Source organism: Erigeron canadensis, chromosome 3 (assembly GCF_010389155.1).
Source record: "Erigeron canadensis isolate Cc75 chromosome 3, C_canadensis_v1, whole genome shotgun sequence".
In the NCBI taxonomy this organism is placed as follows: Eukaryota; Viridiplantae; Streptophyta; class Magnoliopsida; order Asterales; family Asteraceae; genus Erigeron; species Erigeron canadensis.
Window position 1 is genome coordinate 30,341,287 of NC_057763.1, and position 21,258 is coordinate 30,362,544.

General features: G+C 37.3%; 1 protein-coding gene across 1 annotated transcript; it reads right to left on the reverse strand.

Annotated features, from left to right (window-relative positions):
- Window positions 1–1,855: 1,855 nt before the first annotated feature.
- LOC122590477 (purple acid phosphatase 2-like) lies at window positions 1,856–21,132 on the reverse strand. Its single transcript, XM_043762680.1, has 8 exons — window positions 20,948–21,132; window positions 19,774–19,974; window positions 19,545–19,656; window positions 19,233–19,462; window positions 18,677–18,815; window positions 18,350–18,570; window positions 2,268–2,389; window positions 1,856–2,166 (listed from the first exon to the last, which is right to left on the reverse strand). The coding sequence occupies exons 1-8, from the start codon at window positions 21,116–21,118 to the stop codon at window positions 1,974–1,976; spliced, it is 1,389 nt and encodes a 462-aa protein (XP_043618615.1). The 5' UTR covers window positions 21,119–21,132; the 3' UTR covers window positions 1,856–1,973.
- Between the last annotated feature and the right edge of the window lie 126 nt (window positions 21,133–21,258).

Here is a 21,258-nt window from a genome sequence, read left to right on the forward strand (position 1 = left end):
TTCTATGATTACCTTTTCACCATCGACATACTTTCTTCCAGGAAATGGTGTAAAACGCCCACCATAATGAAGTTCAATATACATGTCGAAATCTTTGGTCCCTAAAAATAAAAAAATAAAATAAAATAAATGATAAACTTATATAAAAGAAAACCCAGGCGAGATAAAGGTAAACCCTAGAACGAAAAGATAAAATCTGATTGATGAACATACCTTTTTTACTTTGGGGAACTCTCTTTTTTGGTCAATTAATCCCGCCGGGTTCTTCGTCAGCCATTGAGTGGAATTAAGATTTAGGGTTAGTATTATATTTTGGGGGTAAATTTTAGGGATGAAATTGGGATTGGGTTTGTGTTTGTGTTTCGCACTAAATACTATATATATATATATATATATAATAAAGGTACAGATGGAAAGCTTAAATTTACAGACGAAAATACCCTCACGCGTTTTGCACGTGCCCAACTTAACGGAGCAAAACTAACAAAACTGGGCGCGGTGACTAAAAGTGAAAAAATTTGACAAGTTCAGTGTATAAATTGCAATTTTTGAAGTTTAGTGACTAAAAGTGAAAAAGTTGCCAAGTTCAGGGACGAAAAGTGTAATTTTCCCTTTATTTTTATACAAGAATCCTTCATCACTTTTTACAACAATTATTATTTTGAAATGATAAAATCATAAAAAAAATAAATAAATAAAAAATTGGATATTCTCAGTCGTGGGTTTGGAAATAGAGTATTGTTGACATGTGCGATTCCCGTTGATCGGGCTTCTTCTGTTGCCGGTATTTTTTTTTTATTTTTACAGGTTTTTACCTTAAGTTTAGCACAATGACGGTTTGGGCCCTTCTCGTATTCTTTGATCCCAATTGTGTTCAGGTTCACGGGTTGGGAACTTGGGGTTGTGTTCTGGTTAGTGCCTTGAAAAAGGATTAGACGGATACTAGTACGATGCGGCGACGATGGTAATAGTGATGGTTGTGTGATATTGGCGACTGAAGACAATAATTAGTGTATATTATTGGCATAAAGGTAATTTAGGTGAAAAAAGATAGTATGTGAAAAAAGATAGTGTAGTTATTATTTTAAAAGTTAAGAAATAAATGTTACGAGTATAAATTAATTCATTTACACGTAATTTCAGTGGAACATTTTTGTCAGTGGCTATGTATAGTATTATACATTATTATTATTTATACAACAAATATAGTATAATTATTACTCATAAAATATATGTTTCATAAATGAATGTACAAATCAGTAATATATGGAATTTTGGTAAAAAGTTGTAGTCCCTATGGTCTCTATGCATATATCTTCACTTCAAATTTGACTTGTGTTGTAGTTTAAGTTAAAAACCTTTACTTTAATACGAACATATTTATCAAAGATTTGTAAATCTTGTTAATTTTTTATGTATGCCACAAATTCAATATTAGAGAAAGTGTGTTGTGTTGTCTTGATCATAGTTAGAGTAGTATGAGTCACGATTTGATTTGTACAAATCACCTCAAAATAGAGGGAAAAATACGCGATTCGAACATGAACTCAAAGCAACTTTTGACTTAGTATGTCTCACGAGTCGGGTTGTGACAACTACTAGAACATAGATATTAGAGAGTGATTTTTGGTCTCCATTGTCACTAAAGAACATTTATGTTAATTCAAAAAAGATTTACAGTAATTTTTTTTCTTTCTGAATTTGGTTTTTTATATTATTATATTATTGGGGTTGGGTATTGTCAAACAAATATATCATTTTAAATTTTAACTATTTGCAGTCTGTCATACTTTTTAATCAATTTCAAAATACAAATATCCAATCTATATAAGTACATAACTTCCCATATCATCATAACAACCTAAGTTCATAACATCAACAACACTTAAAACAAGCAATTACCAACTCGAACAAACAACAAATCCTATTTCTAATTGTGCGGATGAAGGTGCATCACTAAAATGAACATATCATTATGACGATGCATGCAGCTCCTGATGATACCAATACCGATTGTAAAACAACGTTGAATCAGCTGTTACAGCATATCCATCTTGATTCCTATGCCAACTATGGTATGCATGGGTTCTGTTTATTATGTCAAATATGGCATGCCCGTAACTAGCTTCTCTGAAAGCCGAATACATTGGTTGTGGCTCGGTCATGCTACAGTATCATTCAAGAAACTTTGAGTTAGTTATCATGAAAAATAAAATAAAAGAAAAAAATATAGTATAGTTAGATAACACAATGAATGAGATTTTTACCTGGTTGCCAATCCCTCAAGATTTCCTCCATCACCAATGGTTATGTATATAGGGGCAGATTCATCTTTTACAGGACTACACTTCCCATTCACAATATCGTAATCAATATTTGATATGCGCTCCTGTGAAACAAAGTTGTCAAGAAACTATGTTAAGTTATGCATTAGCAGTATTTTGGAATGACCAGAGGTAACTCATCGCTAAGTTAGCATGCATTGAAGTCACAAAAGCAGATCTTTCTTAATTACTGTAAGAGGCCATCAGAGAGACTGAGACCAATTTATTTGCAATGATTCAACTTGGGTTGTCTTATATCTCCAACAGGTCAAAGAAAGAAAGAAAGAAAGAAGCTAGAAGGGTAACGAAAGAAAGAAAGAAGGTGAATGGGAAACGGGTCACTCGTGTTGAAAGTTATCCAAAAATCTCTATTTGATGCATACATGATACAACTTCCTAAAAACTACATTATCATTGTGTAACTTTTTAGCAATCGACTGTTATTGTATAATATTGTTTTAGTAATCATAATTACCGCATTATGAAAAATGCTAGTTGTTCCCGCCCCTTTTCACTACTAAAAGTGAGTCATTTCAACTTGAACCTGTTTTTGCCCATTACCTACATGCTTTCCACCTACACATGAATGACCCATTTCAACCCGATACCCATCTTAACCCAATTTAACATGCCTATCTTGCCGCCTCCATAATCAAATGACTTGGGCAAGCTCAAGGTAATCTATAGGCCAAGAGTTGAAACTAACGAGTATATGTTGCGCAATGAACAGCCATGATATGTTTACAGACTACAAAATTGTTAGCTTTATATTTTGTAGTGCACGTTTTGTAATTAAGTAATTATGTTGTCCTTTGAGTCTATTATGTTTTAGATAAGGGTTTATAATGTAATTAGCCATTTACTTATTTGTAATTATGAGAGGGGGTTTAAGTGCAATTTATATGCCTATATAAACCCCCCACATGGAATAAAACTCAACCTTTTTGCACCAATTTAATAGTAGTTCTAATACCTACATTTCCTCAAATACCTATTTTCCATTGTTTCCTTTAAAGGTTCACTACACAAATTGCATACATTACACTTGGTATCAGAGCAAAATCACAACTTGTGAATGATCCATGGATTGATTTTGTTCATCTTGTGTGCTATTTTGTGTTTTTATACCCAAACCGAAAGCTTTGATCTTTATCCTCTATACTTGTTAAAGTAAATGAATTTCTTACTTTAATCAACTCCTTACCTTCCTAAAACATCACCCATAAAGTTTCAAATCCTAACTCAAAACACAATGTCTTGAAATCGAAAAACAAACTAGTTGTTCTAAATACCGGATTTCATACCGGTTTTCTAGTTACTTGATTTGTAGGTCTAATACCGGGTTTCGTCCGTAAGTTTCATTGTTCTAATACCGGGTTTCATACCGGAATTCGTACCGTCTTTCTTTCGAAATTTTCATTTTCATTATACTCTCAATACCTGGTTTACACCAAAACCGGTATTAGTTTACTTATTCATAAATTCAAATAACTCGTCATAATTTTAGATTTTCGCCTTGAAAACCGGTTTTTCTACTTCCTTTGTAGAAAACCGGCATTAGTACTTTAATTCATACCTCTTAATAGTTTGACTGTTATAATACCTGGTTTATTCCAAAACCGGTATTTGTTCCTCTAAACTTCAATTTTCATCCCCCGATATAATCTTCAAGGTTCTACACGAAAACCGGTTTTAGTGAATACTTCACTAAATACCGGTATTTGTAAAGGATTGCTGTGTGGTTGTGTTTGTATGCTTTAATACCTGGTTTCCACCAAAACCGGTATTTGTTCTTCTATTGAACATTTCTTAAGCTGAAATTCTGCTTTTCTCTTTAACTGAAAACGGGTTTTTGTTCTTCCAAAACGAAAACCGGTATTAGTTCATTTATTGTGAAAAATTGATTTCTGTTTGAGATTGACTGTGTGATTGTTGTTTAAATACCTGGTTTACATCAAAACCGGTATTTGCACTGTAATTCACTGCTTTTGTGAAAACGTTACTCTGCTCGTCTTCTATCCTCAAAACCGGTTTTTGTATTACCAATGACTAGTTTGGACTCTTTGATCATCGGTTCTGAAACTCGTCCACCGGTATTGTACCGTCACTGCTATCCACAATGGAGAAACCGCTTTATGAACTGGGTCTCCAAACAACCTCTCGGAGCTCAAGTAAAGGAATCATACAAAAATGGGCCTGCTGAACACACTAATCCTATTACCAAGGAACCTCTACCGCCAGAGAGCTGGAGCGCTTCTCAGAAAAACCGCTCTCAAGCTGATGATTTTGCTGTGTCCTATCTCTACCATGCTCTTCCAAATGAAATCTATCGAAATGTTGACTCCCATGTCACTGGTAAAGAGATATAGGATGAGCTAGAAAAACAATTTCAAGGTTCAGAGGTCTCCACTGCCATTCGTCTGTCATTTGTTCTTGACTTGTATGAAACCTTTAAGCAAGAAAAAGGTGAATCTCTTGAAAGTGCCTATGACCGTTTTTGCAATGTCATCAATGATCTGAGAAAGGAAAAAGTCAAGAAAACACAAATGGAACTAAATATCAAGTTCATCAGAAGCCTAGAAGATGTTTGGCAAACTTTTGGTACTCAGATCAACACCCAGTCAAATTTTCACAAACTTGATATCCACAGTTTGTATGAAAAGTTAAAATTGAATGCAAGACAAGTGATGAAGAAACAACAATCCAAGGCTTCTGAGAATTCTTGCACAGACCCACTTGTTTTACTTGCTGAAAGAAAGTCTTATCGTTCCACCAACATTTCCATTGACGAAAAGCACTATGATGAAGAACCATTTGTTGACAGTGATCCAGAATTGGATGATACTAAGAAACAAATGTCTCGTGATTTGGCATACTTTACCCAATCCTTCAAACGCAAGTACTTCAAACGTCGACCCACAAACAATCAACTTCGCACTTCATCTGTGTCTTCATATGCTAGAAGTTCCAATGCTCCAAAGTTTGAATCCAATGACAACTTTGCTCCCACCAACAACAAGAAGATTGAGAATCCCAGAAAATTTGAGAAGAAGGTTTCTGATCCAAAGCCCGAGTCAAAGAAATGCTATAACTACGGTGCTCCTGGTCACTTTGCCATTCACTGCCCAAAGCCCACTCTAAAGAACAAAGAATATTATCAGAATAAGCTGATGCTTGTCAAACAGCAAGAGTGTGGCATGGCTCTTCTTGCAGAGAATGAACAATAGCTCCATTTGACTGATGAAGAAACCGAAGAGTTGAAGGCGAATGTCTGCTTCATGACAAAGATAAAGAAATCCAAGGCTCTTGATGAAGGATCTGCCAGCTCAGAGACAGAAGATTACGAGGTAAATTCTAATCTCCATTCTGATATTCCTCTCTTTGAAATCACTCGTCTACTGTCTGAATGTGATAAAACTGTTGCTCATAACAACTCTTTAACATTAGACATCTCTTTGTTAAATGAAGTTTTGATTGAAAAAGACAACCTTTTAAAGGATTTTCAACTTCAAATTGAAAAACTTCATATGGATTTCGATGTTCTTCAAAAAACAAAAGATTCAGTTTCTTTCACTCCTTCATCTGAATTACTTCTTGAAAAACAAAACCTTGAATTAAAAGTTCATGAGCTAACTCAGACGTTAAAGAAGCACAAATTGCCAAATCTAATGAGTCTTTCCGTGCTGACGCATTGTCTGAGGATCTGGTTACCTTGCAACACAGACTTCTCGAAACCAAACCTACACTCAAAGAGTTTGAAGATAAAATCTCTGATTTAAATTATGCTTGTCGTATCAAAGACTCTTTAAACCAAAAACTTGAAAGTAAAATCAATGAATTAAACGAACAAATCAAATTTTACCAAGTCAAGGTTTACAAACTTGATCAGTCTAACAAGCAAATTTTTCTACATAAACCTAGAGATTTTGATTCTAACTTTACTCAAGGGTTGGGTTTCGAGAAACCCAAAAACCTACTCACTGGCAGAACTGAAGTCCCCTCACTATACGATGCTGATCTTATGAGATATGGCCTAACCATTCAATATGTTCGACCAACTTATGGTGATTTTGAGACTGATGAGCATCTATCCAAAGGTTGTAGAATTAACTTGAATTATGATCAAATCAATGATTCTTTCGATCTTTTCAATCCTCTACTTCATTCTAAAAACATCCTAAAATCTATCATCATTGAGGAAATTGATGAAAAGTCTAAGGATAACAATGTTGCTATCATTTCGAGTACTCAAACACCCAAGGTCGACATTCCTGTTCCTAAACCAGCTCCAACAAGACCTTATATTCCTCAAGTAGTTTTAGAAAACCAAGTGGCCGACTTGAAACAAACCATTTTGGAACTACAACGTGTGATAGATGCTCTGTTGTCTCAAGGTCATTGTAACTCAAGAATGCATGACAACCCTCCTACCTCTTCTGATAATTCTTCTGACTGTACTGATCCTAACTGTCCTGTCTGTGATGTGCTGAAAACCTCTTCTACTTTCTCTTCTACAATCACATCTGTTTGTGAACTAGTTGATGTTACTTTAGCAACGGATAGTGATTCTGATCCTCTGTCTGATGTGGATAGTCCCACAACGTCTCGAAGTGTATCCATCTAAATTGACCATGATAATGTATCTGTTGAACTGAAAAGTGAGACCAATGACCCATTTTCTGATGTTGGTAACCCCATTGAGACTCGTAGCATTGCCATCCAAACTGACAATGACTACAATGAATTCTATAGTGACACCCTTGATCCTTTGGTTGAGTTTGAGTCTGAGAAGAGGGTCAATCAAACTGATTCATTTGATCATTTCTTTCCAAATAATGATGAACCAGTCAAGTTTTCTGAAGAAACTCAAGCTTATTTCAGTGAACTTGATACCTTAACAAAGAAATTTGAAAATGAAAGAGATAAACGATTGACATTGCTTTTAGATTTCAAAAAACTTAAATTGGAAATGGAGTATAAAAACATCATACTTCAAGCTTTTGTTAATAATAACTTTGAAAAAGCTTTCAATTTGCTCAAATCATGCAACTTTCCAATAAAGCAACATGTTGTAACTAAACCAATGTCTTCAAGTTCTTCAAACTCAACCACTGACAAGTTTTGTCCTTCTACCTCTGTTGTCCCCACTGAAAACTTGGAATCAAAGTCTGCGTCTAAATCTGTCAAAATGGATTTTTTGACCTTACCAAATCTGAATAACTTTCTTGAGGAAGACCTAGTTTTCGATCCAGTTTTTGAAAAACAGTTTGAACAAACAAAAGAAAAGGTTCATTCTCTCAAATAAGAGCAACCTTCTGTCTTAAAACCAAAGCAATCCCCTGTCTCAAAACAAGGTACTAAGAAATATCAGAAAGTTTTTCAAAAGAAAGAGGTTTCTTCAATTGTTAAATCCTCAAAACCAAAGAACAACAATTCTCCATCTGTTGTTCATGATTCCAAATTCGTTAGACCTTCCACTAAGACCACTCCCAAGTCTCCATTACATAGACCACCCCTGAAAGGCAGTAATTTCTCTAATCAAAGACCTAAGGTCCCACTTGATCATTCTGCTCCTACCCAACCTAAGTATCACAAGTACTCTAGCTTCTCTAAGAAATCGCGTGTCATCCCTAAATGCACTTTGACTGTTGTTCGAGATGAGACCTTAGGATCAGCTAGATACCATGATCAATATGGTTGGTTTACAACTACTTCAAAGAAACCCGTTAGAAAGACACCTGTGGCTACTTCTCATAAGAAAACCCCTACTAATAACAAACATTTGTATGTTTCAGGTGACTTGCGCCTAGACACTATGAGTAGGTGGCTTCCTAAGGATAGATTTTTGCATGCTACTAGGACTGTCAAGACTAATGAGAAAACCACTTCTGTGAAACAAGAATGGATTGCTCGTGGACCTTATGTTTCTAGTTCTAGATCTGATAGGACTAGTTTTTCTAAACAATAAGTACTTTGGATGACTGTAATTTGTCTTTTATGTTTGAACTTGTCTGTGTGATGTTTCATTTATTCTCAATAACTGTACTTTTATGCTTAAGTGTTTTTATCTTTTCTTGTTTGTGTGTGCTTGCTTTTATTCTGCATTTTCTCTCGTGATTCTTTTCTTTCTTAATAAATGCTCTGCATGTGCTTCCCTAACCCTCATGGACCCAATTTCCCATGGGTACCTAAAACCATATTCTCCAACCCTTCAGGAATACTTTATATGTGTTTGGTACGTCGATTCCGGATGTCGAGACACATGACTGGAAACTGATCTATTCTAAGGAACTTTGTTGAGAAATTTTTGGGAACTGTTCGATTTGGTAATGATAACATTGCTCCTATTCTTGGGTATGGAGATATTGTTCAAAATGGGATTACCATCAAACATGTTTCTTATGTTGAAGGACTTGGACATAACTTTTTAGTGTTGGTCAATTCTGTGATAATGATCTTCAAGTTCTCTTCCGTCGATATGAATGCAAAGTTCAAACGGAAGACGGTGTTGATATTCTTACCGGAACCCGTGATGACAATTTGTTCACCATTGATCTCAACTCACTCCCCACTCCTTCATCCGAAATCTGTCTTGTGTCCAAAGCTTCTGCTCAACAAACCTGGTTATGGCATCGTCGTTTATCTCATCTCAATTTTCACACCATTAATGTTCTCGCAAGTAAACATTTGGTTGATGGCCTTCCTGATGCTAAGTTTGAAACAAACACAGTTTGCTTCGCCTGTGCCATTGGTAAGATGAAGAAAGCATCGCATCGTCCAAAGAAACACCTAAGTACTGAAGCCCCTTTACATCTTCTTCATATGGATCTGTGTGGCCCGATGCGTATTCAGAGCATTCATGCAAAACGGTACATTCTTGTCATTGTCGATGATTATTCTCGTTATACTTGGGTTTTCTTCCTTCGAGAAAAGAGTGAAACTCCTCAAGTTATCATCGATTTCATTAAAAAGACTCAAGTCAACATCCAATCAACCGTTAGAATCATCCGCTCTGACAATGGTACTGAATTCAAGAATGCCACTCTTGAAACTTACTGTTCCTCCGTTGGCATTACTCATCAGTTTTCTGCCACCAGAACTCCACAACAAAATGGGGTTGTTGAAAGACATAATCGGACTCTTGTCGAAGCTGCACGCACTATGCTTGCTTACTCTAAGTTACCACAAAATCTATGGGCTGAAGCAATTGCTACCGCGTGTTTTACACAAAATCGCTCAATCATCAACAAACGGTTCGACAAAACTCCTTATGAGGTGATCAACAAAAGGAAGCCCAACGTAAATTTTCTACATATTTTTGGTTGTGTTTGCTACGTTTTGAATGATCGTGAAAATCTTGGTAAATTTGAACCCAAAGGGAACGAGGCCTACTTCATTGGGTACTCAAAAGAATCCATTGCATACCGCGTCTACTTTCATCAAACAAAACATATCATGGAAAGCATGAATGTCAAATTTGATGAACTATCTGATATGGTTCTTGAACAACATGGTTCTGACTCTTCCCTCAACTGTCCATCGAATTCCGCATCTTCCACTCCATTTGTTACTCATAGGTCTTTTCCTACTCATACACCTGCTGAGTTAGACATTGTGTTTGATGAATTTTATCACGATCATCCTCCAAGTCAACCAACAAATTTGATCACTCCTGAGGATTCAACCACGACCACATCTCAGTCAGATTCATCCAGCTTCCATCAGCATAATACATCAACATCTTCATCTTCTGAATCATCTCCACCATCTTCTCCACCATCTTCGCCTGACTCTCCTTCTGAATCCCCTGCCCCAACTAGTTCGTCTCATGATTCCTCCCAACAAAGTTCCTCCAGCTATTCTCATCATCCTTCTGACAATAACTCTGATCCTGATGCTGATTATGTCCTTCCGACTGAACCTTCTTTTGAACAAATTGTTGATCAACATTCTGCAGGATTTTTGAATCCTGATGAAAATAATGAACCTGCTACACCTCATCCTCACTCTGGTAAATGGTCCCGCTCTATGCTTCCACATCCTCCATCTCAAATCATTGGTGACCGAAATGCCAAAATGACAACTCGCTCAGCTTCCGCCAACGAATGTTTATTCGTCAATTTTCTAAGCATTGCAGAACCAAAATCTGTTAACGAAGCTCTGAAAGACCCTGACTGGGTTCGTGCAATGCAAGAGGAATTAACAGAATTCAATCGTCTGGAGATATGGAAACTGGTTCCCAATCCGAATGTCAACAAAGCTCCAATTCCAACAAAATGGATTTTCAAGAACAAGAAGGATGAAAACGGAATTGTTGTCCGGAATAAGGCTAGATTGGTAGCTAAAGGTTATTCTCAACAAGACGGCATTGGCTATGATGAAACCTTTGCTCCAGTTGCTCGTATAGAAGCCATTCGCATTTTCCTTGCTTACGCGACATTCAAGAACTTCACTGTTTACCAAATGGATGTCAAGTCAGCTTTCCTTAATGGAGTTCTCAAAGAAGAAGTGTTTGTCGGTCAACCAGAAGGTTTTGTGGATCCTAAACGACCGAATCATGTCTACCGACTAGATAAAGCATTATATGGTCTCAAACAAGCTCCACGTGCCTTGTATGATGCTCTATCCACTTATCTCCTGAGGTATGGCTTCACAAAAGGTACAATCGACACAACCTTGTTCATCAAACGACAAGGAAGTGACATCATTCTCATTCAAATTTATGTTGATGACATCATCTTCGGGTCTACCAACCCCAAATATTGCAAAAACTTTTCTGCCCTTATGGTTGACAAATTTGAGATGAGCATGATGGGGGAGTTAAACTTTTTCTTGGGTTTACAAGTAAAACAACTTTCAAATGGGATTTTTATTTGTCAAAACAAATACATACAAGATATGTTGAAAAAGTTTGATATGCTTAATTGTCAACCAAATGGTACTCCAATGGAAGCCAGAACTAAAATTCATGCTGACCTCAATGGTAAACCCTTTGACCAAAAACTGTATCGAAGCATGATTGGCTCATTAATGTACCTAACTGCCAGCCATCCCGACATTATGTTCTCCACTTGCATGTGCGCAAGATTCCAAGCGGACCCTAAGGATAGTCATGCACAGGCTGTCAAGCGCATCTTTCGGTATCTTAAGGGCACCATGAATCTTGGTTTATGGTATCCAAAAGATACTGGATTTGAACTAACAGCTTACTCAGATGCAGATCATGCAGGATGCAAACTTGATAGGAAAAGCACTTCTGGTAGTGTACAGTTCTTGAGAGATAAGCTTGTTGGATGGTCTTCCAAGAAACAAAATTGTGTTTCCACTTCAACCGTAGAGGCTGAGTATGTCGCAGCTGCTAGTTGTTGCTCTCAAGTTATGTGGATGAAAACACAACTATCTGACTTTGGCTTCAACTATGATCGGATTCCCATATACTGTGATTCCAAAAGTGCTATTGCTATTTCATGCAATCCAGTTCAACATAGCCGGACGAAGCATATCGATGTGAGGTATCATTTTATCAAGGATCATGTGGAGAAAGGTAACATCGAATTATATTTTGTCCCGACTGACTACCAGCTTGCTGACCTTTTCACTAAACCTTTGGACGAACAAAGGTTTAATCTATTGAAAACCAAGCTTGGTATGTTGAACTTAGATACTTAACTGCTTCTGTGCCATTCATTCTAAACTTATTTTGCTTGTCAAACATTTGATGTATGCTTCTATGATCTTACGTGCAATGTTTGAGGGGGAGAAAAAGGGTAGAATGCATGAATTTAGGGGGAGTTAACTATTTTCTTTCTTGACTGCATGCTTCTGTCTAGGGGGAGTTTGTGTTCTTGTGCATAGTTTGTTCTATTTATCTGTTTACCATCCTCATGAAACCTTTTTCCAAAATCAATTTAGCTTGCAAGTTTATCTCCAAACTTACTTTTCTTTCCAAACACTTTACACCAAAAAAAAAAAAACGGATTTCAAATCAATACCGGATTTCAAACCAATACCGGGTTTCAAAAAACCGGTAGTCAAATCCGGTATTGACCACTATAAATACCGGACTTCGACCCCAATATAACCTTTCCAAATTTTCTCTAAGTTTTTCTTTTCTTCACTAAAACCGGCATTCTCTCAAAAACCGGCATTCTTACCGGCTTTCCTTCAATCTTTGTATCGAACTGTTTGATTACCGGCATTTGTTCTTCCTTTCTCGAAAACCGGCTTTCAGGTATTTCTGCTTTTAATAACGTTAATACAGGTTTTCAACCCAGAAACCGACATTCCCATAACATAGTACTAATACCGGGTTTCTTTCTCAGAAACCGGTATTCCCATTTTTATATGCTTTAATACCGGTTTTCACTTACACATGTTTGGAATTTGTAAATTTTTACTTTCAGGTCTGATTACGTGTCATTTTCGTGTGCCCTTACTTGTCTTATTCACATATTCGGGTATCCTATTTCATTTCCATTCGGTCTTCGTGCTTAATTGCCTTATATCTGTACTATCTATCGGTGTTAAACTGCTTACTTATGTGCTATATTTGTGTGTTTACCTGTTTATACTCTGCCATGCTTACATACTATGCTTTCACAAAATAAGCAAGTGCATCGATCTCAAATTTTCACTTGATTTCTTGATGCTTTGCAAATACTGGTAATTTTCCTACCAGCATTAGTTCTTGAAAACACGCTTTTCCTAAAGGGACACTCTGTCCAATTTTTCTCTCACCAGATACCATTTTTCACAAATTTTCAAAACCAAATAACAACCTTCAATAAATTAGAAAATTCATGAAATATTAACTTAGAAAATTCTTTTAAACCTGTTTCTTCATGAATTCCTATATAAATTTGTGCATCCTTGATATTTCGCGTTTATGAACAATCTAATGTTCATGAATCTTGATTGGACTCATGAATAGCTGTTGCCTCATTTTCCTGTGTTTTTACCTACATTTCATTATACTTTGATTTTCCCTAAGAAGCAAGGTATCGAACGCCTTGATGTACTACCTTTACATCTTTTGTGAAAACCGGTGTATAATCAACTTTGATTTCTTGTACACTTTTCTTTCAAACTTATCATACATCGGGTTTTCCTTAGAAGCAAGGCATCGAACGCCTTGATGTACTGCCTTCGCATCTTCTGCAAAACCATTTGTATGATCTGTTTCTTTAATTTCTTTTTCACTAAACTTTTGTGAGCTAATATTTATCATACACTGTTTTTCCACAAGAAGTGAGATATAGAACGCCTTGTTGTACTATCTTTACATCTTTAGTGAAAAACGGTGTACGATTCATTTTAAAAAAAAAAATAAAATTAACCTTGGAAACAATGTTTCCTATTCGCATACTTGTCAATCGCATAATGGATTTCCTCGTTGATGGTGCCACTGTAAATATGCCAAACAATCTACAACTGATGATACCATTCTCCTACCAACATGGTATTATCCCAGTAATGATCGTACATCATCCATCACATCGTGCTTTCACCATTACTGCTACGGGAATCGAAGAACAACTACTGTTTGAGCTATGGCGCACCATTCAATTTGTACCTGGACGTGGCAGAGCCGTACCTTTCTTTAAGTTCTCTCTGCTCACAACTGATGGTGACAGATAAGAGTTCAACTTCAATCTTGAAGAATTCAGACAAATTCTCTAGTTCCCTACTGCTGATTCAAGGGAAGGCTTCACTGATTTCATCGACTTTCCTCCTCTGATTGAAATCTTGAAGAGAGTCCAGGACTTGGGATATGATGGCAACATCTCAGCTCTGAAAGATGTAAAGAAGAAGAATTTTCATCCATTGTGGCACACTTTATATTCTATCATCGACAATTGCTTCACTCCCTCAAGGAAAGGACAAGACGACTTCACAAAGGCCACCATCACATATCTGTTTGGCATCGCATTTGATCTTCATATTGATTTTGCTGTCGTGGCCTTTGATCATCTATGTCTTCAAGTAAATGGGAAGTTTACTGCTAATAAGAAATATATTGCTTTTATTCGTTTCTTATCTGTTATCTTGCAACATTTCATCACCAACAATCACAACATCCAAAGATTCCCCGATTCTCAACGCATCGCTATATCAAGCTTCCGATCTGTTTATGCAAACGATCGTCTTTCTCATCTTCCTTTCATGCCAATTCCTGAATATCTTTTAAGCCGGGTGCCCCAAGATGATCCTGACCTGAGGATCTACAGAGTGTATATAGAAGGGTGTATGGCCGCTCAACACCGAGTTGTGCCTTCCCCGCGCCCTCATAGGTCTCCTAGTGAGGGTCCAGTGTCAAGAAAAAGAAAAGAGGGGTTTGTTGATGTTTCGGCACCTGGCACTTCCGCTCCATCTCAATCCACCGACATTCCTCCTCAGTCTCAACCAAAGAAACAGAAAACTCACCACCGCGCCAAAACTATAAGAAAATCCAAGTCAAAATCTCGTTCTGCTTCCTTTACTGTTCCTTCTCCTCTGACTCCATCTTCTTCTTCTTCTTCTTCTTCTTCTTCTTCTTCTTCTTCTTCTTCTTCTTCTTCTTCTTTTCTTCATCTTCATCATCATCTGCTGATTGCCCTCCGATTCCAAAAATCACCCTAAGGGTCAGGACTCCTCTTAATCCAATTCCTGAGGATATTCCAGAATTTGTTCCTTCCACACGTCATGACGATTCTCAAGATTCTAATCCTCTTAATGAAGTTGTGTTTGACATTCCGGAGAGATAAGGTGGTCCTGAGGGAGGGGTTGAAAAACAAAATGGAGAGGATGTGAGGTCTGGGTTAGGTACAGGGCAAAAAGAAAACGATGGCCCTCCAATAGTTGAAGCAACTAGCCGGGATGCCACCAATAGGATAGAAGCCGAGGATTCCCCACCCTTGCATGATTCACCTTCCCGCCACTCTGGGTTCTCTCTACAGGATCCGGTTTCATCACTGCACAGGCACCAACCACGTCCACTATCAATTCCTCACTCGGAGGATGTCGATATTGAAGCAGCGGAGACTCTTGCCTCTCTCCCACTGTCTAGATCGCCTAGGACACATGTTTCTGAACACGCACATCCTTTGGATGTTGCTTCAATAGACCGAGAGTCGGTGATTCCACCTTCTCAAGGAGTGTCTGGAAGTCCTACTCATGTCAATATGACAGGCGCTGGGGATACAATTCCCAGTACAACGGGCAATCTTGGAGAACCCGGAAGTCCCACCATCCGGAACATTGTGCCCGACACTTGTGTTGAGCCAATGAGTTCTGAAACAACCAATGTAGAGCCTTTGCTTCATAAATCATTGGGAAGTCCTGATGGCCAACACCATTCAGGCCACACTGTAAACCCAACGGAGCCTACATGTGTGCAAACGACATCTATGTCGGTCGCTCGTGCTCTTTCAACTCAACCGCCACCAACCGTAGTGCTCCGTCCTCCAATGGATAAAGGAAAAGCTCCTGCCAATTCTCAATCATCTTCATCTACTTCTAGTCCTCCTCTAAATCCAGATGGCATTCGGCTTAAGGCTAATCCTGAAGAAAGACAACTCTTCCAAGATCTAGAAGCCGCTGGACTCCTTCCTCATTCTAATCCTCAACCATCACCACAACACTCTTCACCTTCCGTCTCATCCTCACATCATAACCATACCCCTCATCATTTAACTCCACATCTTGATACATCACTTCGCTCCAACGTCAATTCTCTATATGATGATCTATATGCTGTTCTTTTATCTCTAAACAATCATGCCGATTCTTTTGATAAAGCCATTCTTGCAACTCTTCAAGCCCGTTTTGACCATCAACATCAACTCTTGCTTCAGAAACAACAAGCCGAACAAGAAAAGTTTCTTGCTGACGCTCAACTTGAGGCAGCAATGAAACGAATTGCTGAATTAGAAGATTCTTGCAAAGCAGTTGCAGTCATCCATCATAGACGTGATGACCCTGATGATCAGGATCAACACAAGGGGGAGAACAGAGAAGATGCGACGACTGAAGTAAGGGCTAGTGCTGAAACAGAAATTATTGGAAGCAACGAAGTTGGTGGAGATGAAGCACAAACAAGAGATGCCCCTTATGATGATGAAGTAATGGGTGAAAATGTTGATAACACTGAGGTTGTAAATGTTGTTGAATCAGCTATCGGAGCAAGTGCGGATACGGAGATTATACTTGGCTCAGCTGTAAGAGATGATGCTCAATCAGTGATAGTTGATAATGTAAATGAAAATGAAGAATTTGATGATCCTTTTATCGATGGCAACGATGTTGATCCAAATGATGATAATGACTCCTCGGATAATGATGATCTTCCTCCCCCCAGCTTTGACAACTATACCTCTGTTCCTCAACCAAATCCAAATCTCAGTCATTTAAACCTTCACCAACTCATTCACCATCTCAACCATCCTTGCTTTCAAAACACCACCGCTGCTCCCCATGTTCAAATCAATGAAGGAGGCTTTAGACCTAATGAAAGAAGCAGAATAGATTATCTTGCCATCCCTTCTCAATTATTCCGCCTTACAAGATTCTTGGAAGAAAAGGCCTCACAGATCTTCTCAAGTCAAGATGAACTCAAAAAGATCGATATTGACGAATTAAGAGCTAGAAGAGCATATGATCTTGAGAATCAACGTGCTAAGTACTTAAAAGACTTGATTGATGCCAAAAGTAAAAAGGTGAACAAAGAATGGAAGAAACAGTTTAAATTGAAGATTGTTGATGTTGACAACATTCATTTCAAAGAATGGCGCGAACCGGGATTTGCTAGACCACCTGGCCTAATTTGGTTAATTGTTAAAAGGGAAGATGGTCGGAAGTACATGATTACTGAAGCTCGTTTCAACTTATTGTCTGCTGAAGATCTCATCTTTCTTCTCCATTACTTCGCCCGTAAGCTCCTCCAGCCAGATCCAGAGAATCAAAAGGCCTATTATGCAATAAAGAGATACATGGATAGTCTTATCCTCAGTCAAACACAAAAAGACTTCCAATTGGGCATCGAAAAGAGAAGGAAGAAAGTTAACCTCACCATACCAAACCAAAGAATAAGAGGCATCAATCTTGATAATTTTCACATTGGGGCTGTATTTGATAACCCGAAAGGAGTCGTATTTGTCAGCGATCAGGGGCATAAGATATTCATCCGACTCGACGAGCTATGCAAGTATTCTGATGGTACACTCAAACAATGCTTAAGAGTCATTGAAAGTCTACAAGAATTTGAAGAGTCGGACAAAGAAAAGAGAAGATTATTGAAGGTGATTAAAAGGTTCAAATCAAGGCTTGAACATAGAGAAAGATCGAGAACCATCATTGCAGCAAGGCTTCCAAATGAACAAACAGGCGTCATTCACGTACCTGAAGGGTCTTGGGTAATTATTCGCCAAACAATAAGCCTGGTCTGCACAACATGCCTCTTGTCAACTTCGCCGACAACATCATTGAACCACCCAACCGGCCTGCTGATCCAAGATATCATTTCATACCAAGAAAGTACTGGAAGGAAGCCAAGAGCCAATATGAGAAAAGAGCGTTCAAGCCACAAACCTTTTTCAAAGACAAGCCAGAATCTTCAACGAAGAAAAGAAATAGACTTCAAAGGAAAAAGAAGAAAGCCCACCAGTGATCAATCACAAAACGGCACTAAAGGGGAGATTGTTAGCTTTATATTTTGTAGTGCACGTTTTGTAATTAAGTAATTATGTTGTCCTTTGAGTCTATTATGTTTTAGATAAGGGTTTATCATGTAATTAGCCATGTACTTATTTGTAATTATGAGAGGGGGTTTAAGTGCAATTTATATGCCTATATAAACCCCCCACATGGAATAAAACTCAACCTTTTTGCACCAATTTAATAGTAGTTCTAATACCTACATTCCCTCAAATACCTACTTTCCATTGTTTCCTTTAAAGGTTCACTACACAAATTGCATACATTACAAAAAGTTTTAAACACTTACGTGTGTTTGCAGAATATGAGGCATAGCATTCTATACAAAGACTTACCGAGCGCTCATAGGCATGGACATGACCAGAAAACACAACATCAACTTTGTACTTCACAAACCAAGGCTCAAATAGTACTCTCATGGATTCACCTTCCATGTAATGATAGACATAGCTATTATACAATGGAGAATGTGTCATAACAATCAACCATGGTGTTTCACTTCTATCGACTTTGGACAGTTCTTGCTCGAGCCATAGGTATTGAGGAGTGTATTTACCTACACAATGTACATTTTTTTTAGCATTTTAGTTGCAACTGATTTGGGTTGTTAATCATTTTATATTTAGTGAAAACTTTGTGAAAATACATTGAAACTTATATACCATAAGCCGAATACGAAGACAAAACAATGATGTATGCCGAAGCTCTCTTGATGGAGTACCAAAAAGGTGAAGTACTCTCCGATGCCTCAAATGGGACTTGATACCTGTGAGTATAAGGCTTAAAAGGTTCAGTCTCTCCCTGCAACAAAATTACCAAAAATTCAAACAAAGATAAAGTTTGACTTTCAAGGTCAATTAGACTCATTTTCAACTTCAGAACTGATTCTTAAAGTCTAAATCTTTTGATTAGCAGTTGAAATTTACACAACATGACTGATAAACACTATGAAGTTTCTGAGTTTCTAACAAAATCACCATCAACTAAAAAAGAGGGTCCAGGTTTATGTAAAAAAGTCAAACCGATGTAAATTTTGACTTGTAAGGTCAAGTAGACTCATTTTCAATTCTGAACATGCTGCTCAAAACTCTCCAAGAGGTATTTGACATTTTTACAGCATGATTGGAAAGACTACAATGTTTATGAGCTTATAACAGAACCAATATCAACTCAGACAAGATAATTTAGGATTAAGTAGAAAGGTCAAAGGAAGCTTACAAGTTCGGGTGCAAAATCAATTTCATGGTTCCCTGCTGTCCATATCCAAGGTTGATAAGCTGTACTTCTCTCAGCAAATCGACCCCATGTATCCCATCTCGTGTTATCATGGTTGGGATAGATATCAGCATATGAAATATCTCCCACAAATAACACTGCTTTACCTTTCGTGGGATTCATTTCATAATGAGTTAGTGTGGCATTGGAGTCAAAGCTTTGACCAAGATCTCCTGTAAATTAAGACGTAATATAAATTTTTAAGGGCACAAAGAATATACTTCAAACTATTCAGAAATCGGAACAACACATTACCAATAAGGCCAAAAGTATAAGAGACATCGGGTCCGACTTCAGGAGGAGTTGTGAACCAGAAAGTTCTTGATGCATCTCCAGTCCCAACCTCATAGTAGTATTTTGTATCATACTGCCCAGATATACACAAAACTAATCAAAATCGTTTGAAACCACTTATCAGTCTTATCGGGGAAAAAAGTCAGCTAAGTGATGAATCAAACTACTACGTGAAATACAAATAAATTACCTCCAGGTCAGTAACTTTACAATGATGAATGAATCCAGAAGTATAATCATGATATGTGTATCTAGTAACAAAGCCATTAGCTACGTGCTTTGTTTCGTCGTTTTCCCTCCAATAAACAACTTCATCCGAACCCGGTTCCTCCATTGTCACCCAAGACACAATCACTGCCTTCCCCACATGATCTCCTTGAGTTATATGAACCTTGAATTTCCAAAAACATATCAATTTTTAGCATCAAAAAACATGAAAATCAGATCAAAAATATAACTAGGATTCATATATATAACTAAATAATGAGGTTCCTAAGTTTCACAAAACCATTAATCTTATCTCAAAATTAAGCAAAATGCAAATGATTTAACAACTACCACCAAGGTGGCCTAGTGGTCAGGCGTCCTGATGTACTTACAAGAGGTCTCAACTCTCAACGTTGAACCTCTAAAGTCAATGACTCTCCCGATAACCTAAACTGGAAAAAAATCCTACATTTATCCGCAAATGGGTTTTTCAAATCAAACAAAACCCATAATTTTCCCCTAAATTGTAAGCATAATACAAGTAGGTTTCTTATCTGCATCTATCTATATCAAAAAAAATAAAATTTAATTTTTTTTTAAATAAAATTTTATATTGAACATAGTAAGTTATTGCATAGAAATATAAGGCAAGCGGGCAACAAGCATCTCCGCAACTCCTTTTTGGTATATCAGTATACCAAAAAAGTGGCCATCTGGGGACCTCTTTTGGGATTTTGGGAGGTGATGTTGGCTTGGAGACCAGAGATCGAATCTCAATTCCCATGGTTTCGGACATTAACCTCTTCGGACACGTGCGGTCGTGTTATCGCACCCTTGGTCTCTAGGGGTGCCTTCGGGTTCCAACCTCTAGCATACTGTCCGCTTGAATATCAAGGTCAGGGTTCAAACCACTAACCAACTAACACGCCGTTTTAAAATACATACATACATATATATATATACACCAAAAAATAGGGTTCTTAAATAAATAAAACCGTAAAGATTATAACTTTTCCCACAATAAACAAAATTGCAAAATGGGTTTTGAATTTTAAAAAAAAAATCCATCAAAATTTACATACATTTACTGTAAAATTCAATAATATAAAACAAAATGAGAGAAAAATGTAAGAAAAATGGATTCAAGAAAAGAAGACCTGTTGAGGAGCATTATAGCCAGGGGGTTCAAAGAATACATCACTATCAAGAGGCATATCAATTGTTTTGTCATCTTTTCTAACAAAATCACTTGTTAATGCACCATTAACAAACAAAGCTGATCCAAACAAGAGTAATAGCCCCAAAACAGAGCACCAATGGACACCCATGTAATATTAATCTGAAAATGCTAATATCTGGTTATTCCTTGATCACCTATTGATGTGTTTAAGTGATAACTGCTTATGGATAAAAATAAAAATGTATAGGTAAATTTGTCAAATTTAGTGCCATATGACAAAGAATGTTG